Here is a 12,331-nt window from a genome sequence, read left to right on the forward strand (position 1 = left end):
TGGGATGGTAATTATTTACTTTTAGTTTGTCTCCAGCTTTAAAGATCGGGACAATGCGGCCTATCAACCAGTCATCCGGTAAGATGCCCCTTTGAAGAGATGCTGTAAATACTTCAACTAAAAAATTAGAAACCCATTCACAGTAGCATTTTCCAAAGGCATTCAGTATTTTATCAGGACCAGAACTTTTCCTCACATCTAGATTAAGTAGGAACGCTACAATTCCTTCTTTAGAAATTATTACATCACTAGTACGTTCCTCGTTTACTTAAGTGTCTTCAACAGGACATTCACGCTTGGTGGAAAACGCAGTGACAAAGTAGTCGTTAAATGTCTCAGTCATCTTCACTGATTCACTACAAACTGCCCCATTGACTATTACACTTTCTATTTTGATTTCGAAGAAGACAAGTACCTCCAAAACGTTTTAAGATTATGGACCATGTAATCAAACAGCGTAGTTGAAAAGAAACGAGCTCGTGCATCTTTTAATTCTTTCAGTATTTGCGCTCTAAGGTCCGAAATAGTTACAGCTATGCGAGGAATCTTTTTGCGTGCACGTCGCAGTCGGCGCTTTAAATGAATAATATTGCGGGTTACTGTCTGGTATTGCCGCTCAACTAGTTTTACTTTTCTCAAAACGATGTGCGATAAGCAGTCTGATACAAGAAATTTAAAGTACTGCGACATTATGTTGACGTCTTTATCACGTGGAAGCATGTTGAAACCTAGTTCCAGGGCATCCGAAATTTACGTGTCATCAGTGCGTTGAAACTCGTACACGGACGCAGTCCAAGCTTTGTTTAGCGTTTTAATCATCACACTGAGAACAGCTACTACTGATTTGTGGTCTGATATCCCCAGTTCAACAGTGACGTCATGCCTGAAAGTTTTATCTGACAAGAATATTAAGTCTAGAGTTCACTGACAATGGTCCTGTATTCATGTTGGACTATCGACTACTTGGACAAGGCTATAATTAACCATTATTCTAGCATTAGTTCTGCATGTGAGTGATTTAAAAAACCCGACATTTTATTACGCTAATAAGCACCCGGTAATCTAAAATCACCCATAATTGTCTCTGATCACACGAATTCGAATGAAGTATTACTGTTCATGACGTACGCCTTCAACACGGCGAAACACAAAACGACAGGCTACAGCTCTTTCTAGCTGCTCTACGCTTGCTCACCTCAACATACACTGGACACTATCTTTCCTTTTTATTTTTCTGCACGACTGTGTCGCGCAGAAGAGGCATGTCGACCTGCATGCTTACAAATTTAAAGCATCTCTAAATTCAAAGCATTTTTTTGCCAACCAAATTTAAAGCATCTCTAAATTCAAAGCATTTTTTTGCCAACCAAAGGCATTTTGGCCTTTGCCCTCATACGGACAACTAATCTGGCAAGAGAAAAAGTTTTGCGAAAAGCTAGGCTGCTGCGTTCCCTCTTCAGGCAATACCAAGACATTTTGCAGTTATATATTTCCAGTGTCTATAAAGTGGCTACATCATTCTTGTGTCCTCAAAATATTTATTTTACACCCAATCAATCACAACTTTGCATACTTATTCTAGTGTAGACCGAACAAGCAGAAAAAAAAAAACAAGTTCTAGGACCACCAAACAATGTGGCACCAACAAAAATATTTAAAAAAAAAACGGCTTACCTGAGGTTCTCCACTGACATCAATGTGATGGGTGCCACTGTCAACGCAAGCCTTCACCACCTGACGTCCATAGAAACGGTACTGTGACAAATAAAGAGAGAAATGGCTGAAATCATTAGAAATACTTTCACACACAGTAACAAATAAAATACATCAAGCTAAAAACAAGTTTAAGTTCTTTAAAGTTCAAAAATGGTATTCTTGGCTTAGTCTACAGAATACCTCCATTTCTAAGTAATGTTTGTTGGAGTTGGATTAGTATTACTAGGCCACATCTTTTTCAGAAAATCACCAAAATTCCTTTTTTTTTTATCCATCTATTGATTGTGTGTAAAGTTCATCAAAGTTACATCTTTTCTGTTGTGGTTTTGTTATTGTCTGTTTACATGAACAAACATGGCCTTAGAAACAGTACATGTAACGCATGATGTTTTTAAAAATAGCAGCACACATTTTTGGGTTCCTGAGAAAACAACTCCAGAACCAACAAAATGAAATATTCTATGAAAATCAGCCTTTTCCATTTTCCTGCGCTGCCCTCTGGTGTTTTCCTAAGGGCCAGGAGTACTGGCACTGCTAGAATGAAGGCCTTCAAGATCAGGAAGCGTTTTGTATACTTTCCCATAAGGGAAAGACACATGCACTACAGCATCATAGAAAAGGTGAATTGCCAGTGCTAATTTGAAGCTCCAACACAGCTCACCAAGCTTCGCCGACCTGATTATATGCTTGCAGTGAACAAATCTTTACTAAACCACAATTCTGGCAACCATAAAGATGGTTGTTCTCACTACAAATATTTATCAAACCACAATTCTGGCAACTATAAAGGTGGTTGTTCTCACTAACCCTGCTTGACTGTGGGAATCGAAAATGCCCTTCCCTTTTGGCAGCTCATTCTCCAGCTAGCGCGTAAGCTGGCCCTTCTCTGGGGGACCCTACGGTGATGCTAACCGCCTGAATGTAGACTACAATCCCAGCCAAGTCGGTTGCAGGTTTTCTCAGCCGATTGAGATTCACATGCTTACTGACCATTCCTATGCATCGTTTCAGCTTGCTGGCCTTTCCTTGTCAGCAGCACAGTTAACTGCCCCCCCCCCCCCCCCCAATGCACCCAAGCCAATTTCCCGAGGCCATTCATAATAAAAACGGGAATTTAGGTCAAATTTATCTACAAAAAAAAGTGATAAAAAGTTGACCTTTGTTTTATATACCAGTCACTGGCCAAAAAAACTTGTAAGTTTCGAAACAGTGGGCAGCTGAAGTGAAAGGCCTCTATTGTCATAATGAACATCAGCAGCGGCGCCGTTCGGAAAGGCCTGCAGTGCCATTTTACAACGCCATTTTGCAACGCCATTTTGCTTCGGTTATCTTGTCAGTCTGGTAGTTTTTTTTTTCTATTTGTTTGAGAAATTAGAGGTAGTCAATGCAGTTTATGATAGGCTTAAAAAAAAAGTTATCGAGTATGTCGAAGCGCACGGCAACCTGACATCACAAAGGGAATTCTATACATCAGAGAGAAGCGTCCTATACTGGAGGAGCCAAAAGCAGCGCATGACATTCTACAGCAAGCAAAAATAAAAAAACTTCGATTCATGGACGAACTGCAGCGCATCAAGAACTGGAATTGCTGCTCGCTGAATTCCTCCGGGAGCTGCGTGCAAGGTCACTTCTCGTGACAGCGAAGTACATCCGCCTGAAAGCTCTTGAGATAGCGGCCGACTCTGGGCTCATGAGGGCACAATTCAAGGGCTCGCCATCGTGGGTGTGCCAATTTATGAAGCGGAAAGGCTTTGCTCTGAGACGGCGTACTTTCCTGTGCCAAAAACTGCCCAGATTCTGATCACAAGCTGGTTGAGTATCAGAGCTTCATCATAAGGCTTCGTCGACAGCATTGTTACATGATGGGACACAAGGGCAACGCTGACGAAAATCCCATCTGGTTTGATATGATTTTGAACCAGACTGTGACTGCTAAAGGATCCAAGCAAGTGAAGCTCTTGACAACGAGCAACGAGCATTCCCGATTTACAGTGATGCTTGCGTGCGCAACCGATGAAAAGAAGCTGCCCCCTTATATCATTTTCAGGAGAAAAGGGCTACTGAAGAAGGCTTTCCCCGGGATGTTATTGTAAGAGTGAACAAGGAAGAGTTCATGAATGAGTCCCTCATCCTTGAGGGGATCCGGCTTATGTGTAATCAACAACTCGGTGCACTTTTTCAGTGACCAAGCATGCTGGTCCTCTACTTCAAGGCCACCTCACAGCCAATGTAAAGGGATTCCCGTCCCATGGTAAGACAGACTTACGACCACTGGGGGACTAACATCAATCCTCCAGCCACTGAACGTAGTGCTAAATAAACCCTTCAAAGATAGCGTGCGCGAATTCTACAATGAGTGGATGCTGGGCAACAATCCCAAGACCACCGCTAGCCGCCTACAACATACACCGCTCACGAATGTTTGTGGCAGGGTGTCGTCAGTATGGCAATCTCTCCCGGAAGAGATGGTGTGCAAGTTTTTCTGCAAATACTGCATCAATAATGCACTGGATGGAACAGAGGACGATGCACTATGGGAAATTACTAGTGAGAAACAGACGTCGTTGGACTCTAGTTTGCACGAGTCTGAGTGACAGCACTTTCGAGGCCTTCTGGCGTTCAACTACATAAGATTAGTGTCCAAATAAAAAGAAATGTCATTACAGTACACCTGGTTATGTTGCGTATTTATCAAGAAAAGGGTGCGCCCTAACACCTTGCAAATTTTAAAAATCCTTTCTTCAAAGATGCAAAGTTGGGGGGTTGACCTATATTTCGATCCAATCTATATTCCAGTCTTTACAGTAGGCATCAGTGTGCACGTCCCCACTAACCCAACATCAGGGATGCAAAAGTTTGACCAAGTTGCCCGCGAGCCAGCTCACTTAGTCGACGTCGCCACAGTTGCTGAAGCTTGCATGCCTGAGACTTGGGTAGGTGGCACTTTCGACGGTCGTGAGCCACCATGCTCTGTGGTCGATCCGTTTGCCTATCACGAGGCCTCATGCACCAGTCAGAGCCGCAACCACCCTACACTCCTTCATGCCATTTTTTGGCCCTTTTCGGTAGGACGGACATGCAGGACAACAGACGCACGACCCTGCCACAGTCACGCCTGTGTCAGAGCAATCTCTGCTGCATGCAACTGCTGTGCAGCTCCTAAACCTGCTATTAAAAGTGGTGAGCTCACAGCCTTGTGCTTTAAAGGGAGACCCCGAGTCTCCTCATCCAAGCGCACTGAGTAGCCTTAGGGCACCTCTTCTTTAGTACAGCAGTTAATCCGGTGGCATGAGTGTCATGAAGCACCTCCTCAGGAGCTGCGCCACTTTCAACAGGCCATGTGGCTGAACAACAGCGTAATGCTAGGCATGCATGCCTGTTGCGCTGACAGCCTAGGTGGCGCAGTAATAGCGACTTGTCAGCCACCAAGCTCGGTTGATGGAGAAGTTTAGGGCGCTTTTCCAAACCAATTCCTTCCTCCCGACTACAAGCGCCGCCTGCATCGTGAGCTAGAGTCCCGAGCACAGCATTCGGACTAATCTCTTATCGCATGCCTGTTGCGCTGACAGCCTAGGCAGCGCGGTAATAGCGACTTGTCAGCCACCAAGCTCGTTTGACGGAGAAGTTTAGGGCACTTTTCCAAACAAACTCCTTCCTCCTGACTACGAGCGCCGCCTGCATCTTGAGCTAGAGTCCCGACCACAGCATCCAGACTAATCTCTTATCAAGTACATCCGTTGCAGGAGCCCTACCTCCAAGCTGTCTGCACGGCATCCTATGCAGAGAAGGTGGAGAGAGTCGATAATATGCAAACCGAACCCTTTCCGACTCCACCTCAGAGGTTCTCGCTCCTGTCCCTTGCGAATGGTTGGCCATCCTAAACCATTACATAGGAGTTGGGTAAGCTTAAACCCTACCACACCAAACGCTAAATAAAGAGGAATCGCTCATCTGGAGGCAAACTAAACCGGCACATTTCCAAATTTTCACACCCTGAGTAAAATACATCCCTCAGCATACGCTTCTCACAGTACGTGGTGCTAAGCTAAAGCTACCCTGTACCATATCACGTGGGAATGTCAGGCCATTACAACCTCAGCACGAACTGAGTTCCACAGCGGAGCAATGAGAAGAGCTGCTGGTCGGTGAGAACCTGGAAAATCAGCAGAGTCTGATCGACTGGGCCCGCAGAACAGCTGCTACAAGTGGGGCCCTGGACTGAGACCTCCTTACCACGCAGAATACATCCAGTGACTCAAAAAATTTTGACCACCACCACTATTCACCAGCCCCACTCGCTTATTTTCAGAATTGAATTGAATTGAATTATTTATTTTCAACACAATACATGTCGAGGGACGGTACGGCTAAAGGCAGAATTAATGACCCGACAATGACCCTACCACGCAAGCACTGTACAACATGGTTGCGACTATCATTAAGAAATTATACACTAGAAACCAGAAACTCTGCACGGAAATAAAGAAAAAGAAACATGACATAGCGCTATTTGCAATGAATGGCAACATATGTACAGAAATAATACAATTGAGGTGTTTTTTTTTTTAATAATGTAACAGGTCATAAGCCACATGATGTTAAAGATCACACTCATACTATGAAGGCACGCAAGACAATAAATATGATCTAACAACACGCTTAAACAGAGCGCCCGTTATCGAAATTTCAACGTGCTGGCCTCTGATGCGAAGAGTATTCGGGCGGCATACTGGCAGTGAGAGCCTACCGCCCGCCGCTACCGCTGTCCATTTCCATCAAGCCTTGTTGTGCATGGGCTGGTGGTGACTTCTCACACAGTGTCCTCCCTAATCAGAGGTGGCATCGGCCGTGAGAGAACAATGAGACGCACCCGCTATGTTGGACTGCACTCTCGACCCGTACTCGTACGCCCAGGCGTGCCCCTTTGCCCTGCAGGGCAAACAAGAACGAAACTTTCGAGCCCCAATGCATGAGGAGAGCTTCAATTAGATATGATCCCGAAGTTGCCCCCCTCTTCCAGCGGCTAGCAAACGGAGGCCTCCAGGTCTCGCAAATCGCCAAAATACACACATATTGGTGCAGTAACAAAAATAGTAAGAAAGCAGCCCGTGCAGCATTACCACTACAACATTACAACTTGTTGCTATAGCAGTAATCGCTTACCCAATCAATGAAACAGATCTTTATTTTATTTATTTATATTTTTCAGTTTATATGGTTCGGTGGCCTGAATCTCGGAGCATGTGCTGTGCTTGGCGGTTGCTCGATAACGGTGCAGCGAGTTTTACACCGAAAGCTGTAATGAGATCACTTTTCGGGTCACGTGCAGTTGTCAGTCATCGCCACTGTCCGTAACCACATCACGCGAAATTAGAAAAAAAAAAATGTACCAATGACACAGCAGGGCTTGAGCCCGAGTTTACTAGGTGCCCGCCCAATATTCTACCACTGAGTTACGCCAGTGCTTATAACTTGTTGTCAAACTTGCCTTAGGCATGCATGACCTAACACCAATGACACAGTGGGGCTTGAACCCGGGTCTGCTGGGTGCCAGCCCAGTATTCTACCACTGAGCTACACTGGTATTTGTGACTTGTTGTCAAACTTGCCTAAGGCCAGCTTGATGCTGGGAAAGCAATCGCGTTAATACGACTTATAAAGCGTTTTACAACAGCAAAAGAACAGCCAGTTATGGCACACTGTGAATAATGTAAAGAGTGGGCCATCCGATGCTCCAAACCATCACAAAAGCTTGTTCTTGTTCCCTTATTAACCGTGGCGCATACCCACTTCAGCCATAATTCCTCATCGTCGTCAGCCACTGCATGGACAATTGGCACAAAATTCCTTGAAATTGTTTAGCGGATACCAGGCTTCTCAGAAGGATAACGAAAAATAGCATAGCGAATGCTGGCCTACTACACAAAAGTTTATTATTAATGCTCTAGTTGGTACCAAAAAAGTGTGCTTACAGTAGTTACCCAGTGAGTGTTTTCAAAAGGTTCTGAAAGGCCGCTCTTCAAGCTTTCGCTGTGACTGTGTTGCGCTTACCGCGCAGGCCTGGCGTTTTTTGCAACACCACTGTCATCTATAACATTTCACAAACAGCTTCGCTGTTATAGCATATAGTCACATTTCATTTCATTTCATTGTATTACCTTAAAAACCCTTCTAGGGGGTGTTACATAAGGGGTGGATGTAGAGAAATTATACGAAATGGTAACCACGTATGTTATTTGCGAGACAGATATTGTGTAACACTTTGCAAGAATAAAGTCAGGCAAGTAATGGTGGCAATGATGTGGGAAAGGTCGTCTCATTCAGACTATGACCAGGGAAAGAAGGAGGCAAAAAACTTTTTGGTGTGGCTGCGCAGACAGGTGACTTGCAAGGCATGACCAGTGCGATGAGATATGCGGGCTGGTGGGGTGATAAAATCCTAATGGTCACGCGAGCTGTAATAGAACTTGTGGAATAGAGCTAGAGTGGCTATGCGACGACAAAGTGCAAGAGCTGATAAAGATGACTCTTCCTTCAATGATGACACACCGTTATGGTTCGAGTAGGATGAATGAATAAATGGTAAGGCGCAGTTCTGCAGTGCCTCAAAAGAATTTGTTACATCAGCCTGAGGCGAGCTCCAAATGACAGCGGCATACTAGAGCTTTGGTCTGATTATGGGTTTGTAGGCTAGCAGTTCTAGCTGTTTGGGAGCACGACGTAAATGACAATTTAGAAATCCGAGTTATTTGCTAGCTCCCGTTAATATTTTAGAGACATGCAGACTCCACGTTAGATCATAAGACAATGTTACACCCAGGTACTTATAGTACTCGACTCTAAGTCAACGTTACCGACTGTGTAATAAAAAGTTAAAGGGTTCTGACATCGTGATAAAGACAATGATCTGTATTTATTTGGATTGAGTGTCACGAGCCCCTGGTCACTCCATGCTTGAATAGAGATAGGATCATGTTGAAGTGCTTGTTGTTCAGATGGATAAATAATAGCATATTAAATGATGCAATCATCAGCGAAAATGCGAATGTGACACAAAACGTCTAAAGGTAAGTCTATGTATATTAGGAACAGTTCAGGGGCTAAAACCTAACCTTGGGGAACACCGGAGGTTACTGTATAAGGGTTAGAAACACACTGATTGTAACTGTATAAGGGTTAGAAACACACTGTATAAGGGTTAGAAACACACTGATTAACAAAAACTGACTAAGAGCATTCTGTCAGAAAGGCTGCCATCCAATTAAGAACACGAGGATTAATGTTTAACCTTGAATTTTTGAAAAGAAGAAACTTTTGAGACACTTAGACATTTTATCAAATGCTTTTGCGAACTCTAGAAATGATGGCACCAGTTTGTTGGTTACAGTCTTAAGTTTAAGTGTAAATCATGAAGTTAGCTAGCTGAGTTTCACAGGATAGACCTTTGCAAAATTCATGCTGTGAAGGATTTAAAAAAAATCATTTAAGTCAAGTAAAGTCATTATTTATGAATAAATAACATGTTTGATAATTTTACATGGCGTACTTGTAATGATAATGGACAATATTTCAACAGTGACTGCTTATTGCCAGACTAATCTATGAGAACGACCTTTCCCACTTTCCAGTGATTGGTTAAAAGACCTGTAGAAAGGGACTGGAAAAGCAGAAGACACAAGAAAGCAGCAGAGATGTTCTTGGTACTTGGTAAAAACTTGGAATTAATTTCATCAAAACCAGCTGATAATGTCAACTTTAGATTATCTATGCGAGATATCATGCTATCAATGGAAAAAAAACAATCTCAGGCATTAGCAGTTCACTGGTAATATACTTAGATCTTAGTATGATTGGAGACTGATCATTAGGAAACACACTTGCGAAGGTGGTGTTAGAAGACCCCTGACACCAAATTTGGAAACTCGAGATGCTTGTGTTGTTTGTTAGCCCTGCGAATGGGGACACATCTGACTATTGGTGGCGAGCGTAGCCTAGAAGATATTTTAATTTAGTTTTAAAGTAAGGGTGCATGCTCTACCAAGTATTCATGTGCAATCGGCACTTTCTGTGGTTTTACATAGACCAAGACTCCCGTTGTGACGTTGCAAGGTCAACAATTGTGGGGCGCACACTATACTCCAACTAGCCCCCCGGCGAAGACTATTGTTCGTCCCCCGATTAATATGTGGGATTTAACGTACCAAAACCACCATATGATTATGAGAGACGGCGTAGCGGAGGACTCCAGAAATTTTCACCGCTTAAGGTTCTTTATCATGCACCCAAATCTGAGCACACGGGCCTACAGCATTTCTGCCTCCATCGGAAATGCAGCCCCCACAGCCGTGGTTCGATCCCGTGACCTGCCGGTCAGCAGCCCAGTACCTTAGCCACTAGACCGCCGCGGTGGGCCTATTGTTCGTCCCGTCTCTCGCTCTGCTGTCAGGCTGCTCTCAAGGTGGTTTTGGCTGATTACACCAGGAATGCTTTTCTTTTTTCTGGGAGGGACATGTTCAAAGCACCCACAACCTTTCACTCTTCACTGCAGGAGGAGTCTTCCATTTGAAAACAGCCTCAGGCGCTGCTCCGCTGTGGGACACTAGTTTCTTACGGTATTTGGGCGGGCGTTTCAAACTGACCCAAAGACGGCCTGAATTAAACCCGCAACTTTAATTACACAATGCATTAGAGCATTTACAATGTAATTTCAGCATTACCAGATGCAAAGCTACAAATTACAGTAAAAAACCTGCAAACAAAGCGTTCGCTGTCAGGGGTCCATTAAACACGTCTGCACATTCTTCATTACACGCCAAAATTGTTTTGGCTTTTGTGTTACCATACCGTGAAGGTCATCGTGAAAAAACTTGTATTAGCTCTCTCAGTGATGCTACTAGTTTAGGCGGCTTTGGAGCAGCTTTTGGAGAAGCGAAAATACGTTTTTAAGAGCAAAACTGGCTTTCGGAGAAAATATTGCTAGAGTCAATTTTAAGACACCTATTTTGTTCACGAGCAAATCTATAAACGGGTATTGTGATGAGCCGACATTCTTATAAGCAGTCTTGATTTCCTCAGAACAAGACTGTTCTGTTCTAGCCTTGAGAAAGACAAGTCTACTTGTCAAAACGTCGGCCCGACACCCCAATCCCCGTTCACGAATTTTTTTCATGGCGACGTTCTATTCACCTTTTCCTGCCTTTGCCATTAAAAAATAATAAAGTAAAAAGAAAAGAAAATCATATCACTGATAGATAACCTGACCATAATTAATAGACAATGCCAATGATAAAATTTAGAACCATAGCACTCCATTATAATGTGAATGAAGATAAGTTGACTGCCGATTTTTTGGAAGCCAGATTTTGCTGACAAACTTTAACATTCAGACAATTTCCCGACAGCATCACAAGCCTTATCGGCGTTCATGAATAAGAACATCCAAACTTTTCGACGCTGAAACTCTTCAGCGTGATTTTTTTAAACTTTCAGCCGACATTCCAGGTATGAAACATCATTACTTAAAGTCCCCACCTTTGATATCTCTATGACCTCCTAGACTTAGACGAGTGCTTTCAAAAATTGTTCAGTGTCACAGTAATGTCTGAAAGTCGGCTTTGCTGCAATGCTTAAGTGCTATGGGGTGTAGCAGATAAAAAAAAAATGAAGGGGCCGGTATTATCACGGGGTCAAGGCCATTTCACATGACACAAGAAGTAGCAATTATGAGACTGTGAACTCGCTCGCAGCAAAAAAAACAGGCAGGTCGCATTTGCCGCAGCGGTCAGCTACTAGCTACCAACATAGTAGAATTTTTCGTTCCTATCGCAGCGGCAGGAGCGATTTTTGGTCGGGGCCCGTCAAAATTGGGTCGTCGTGTTAGTTTTGGTAATGACCGATGCTGTGCATTTTAAAATGAATTTAGATAGGAAACTAATCTCAAATAATGACCCAAATGGGTCCTCCGTTACCGTTCATGGAAACGTAATAATATCATAATGCACAGATCATTACATTACATTCGTGTCTATTACAAAGAACAGTGGCGAGAACTCGCAGCTCCAGTCTCAGAGTCAAAATCGCGGATCATGTGCAGTCCATGCGAAACCAAACCTTCCTTAGCGGCGGTTGCGAACAGAGTGAATGGAACATTTTTTTCGCTTTAATCGTGGCATGTAAAAGAGCCTTGAGGTGATGCTTAACGGATAAGCACTAGAAATGCTCGGAGGCGTGATAGCGGCAATGCGGCAAACACGCCAGCAAGACTTGACCACTTTATGATAAGCATGTTTTACTAACTGCTTGTTACTGCATGTGACGCAGTTGTCGGCGTACTGCACACTTTTCTGTGCGAATCGGCCACGTTTGCCACACAGAAGCGGTGCCTCCACAAACGAAAGCAGCTAGCCATCGCTAGCCACCAGAGTGGGCATCAGCATCAGCAGCTAGCCACCAGAGTGGGCATCAATAACACTTTTTTATGACGAACGCGTGCGTACAAAAGCGCCTTGGTAGGAACAGCCTCAGCTGTGTAGCTGATGTGCTGCACACAACTAGGAACGATCGGCCTTGTGTGGCAGCAAGTGCTATCTGTCGCCTGAGATTTTCGTACAGTGGC

General features: G+C 43.8%; 1 protein-coding gene across 2 annotated transcripts in view; it reads right to left on the reverse strand.

Annotated features, from left to right (window-relative positions):
* LOC119167696 (saccharopine dehydrogenase-like oxidoreductase) overlaps window positions 1-12,331 on the reverse strand; it is a 266,706-nt gene that overhangs the window by 199,042 nt on the left and 55,333 nt on the right. For both annotated transcript variants that reach the window (XM_075865878.1, XM_037419220.2), the window contains exon 3: window positions 1,675-1,755. In XM_075865878.1, coding sequence (XP_075721993.1) covers window positions 1,675-1,755 — 81 coding nt within the window. The remainder of the gene's footprint in view (window positions 1-1,674; window positions 1,756-12,331) is intronic.

Source organism: Rhipicephalus microplus, chromosome 6 (genome assembly GCF_043290135.1).
Source record: "Rhipicephalus microplus isolate Deutch F79 chromosome 6, USDA_Rmic, whole genome shotgun sequence".
Lineage (NCBI taxonomy): Eukaryota > Metazoa > Arthropoda > Arachnida > Ixodida > Ixodidae > Rhipicephalus > Rhipicephalus microplus.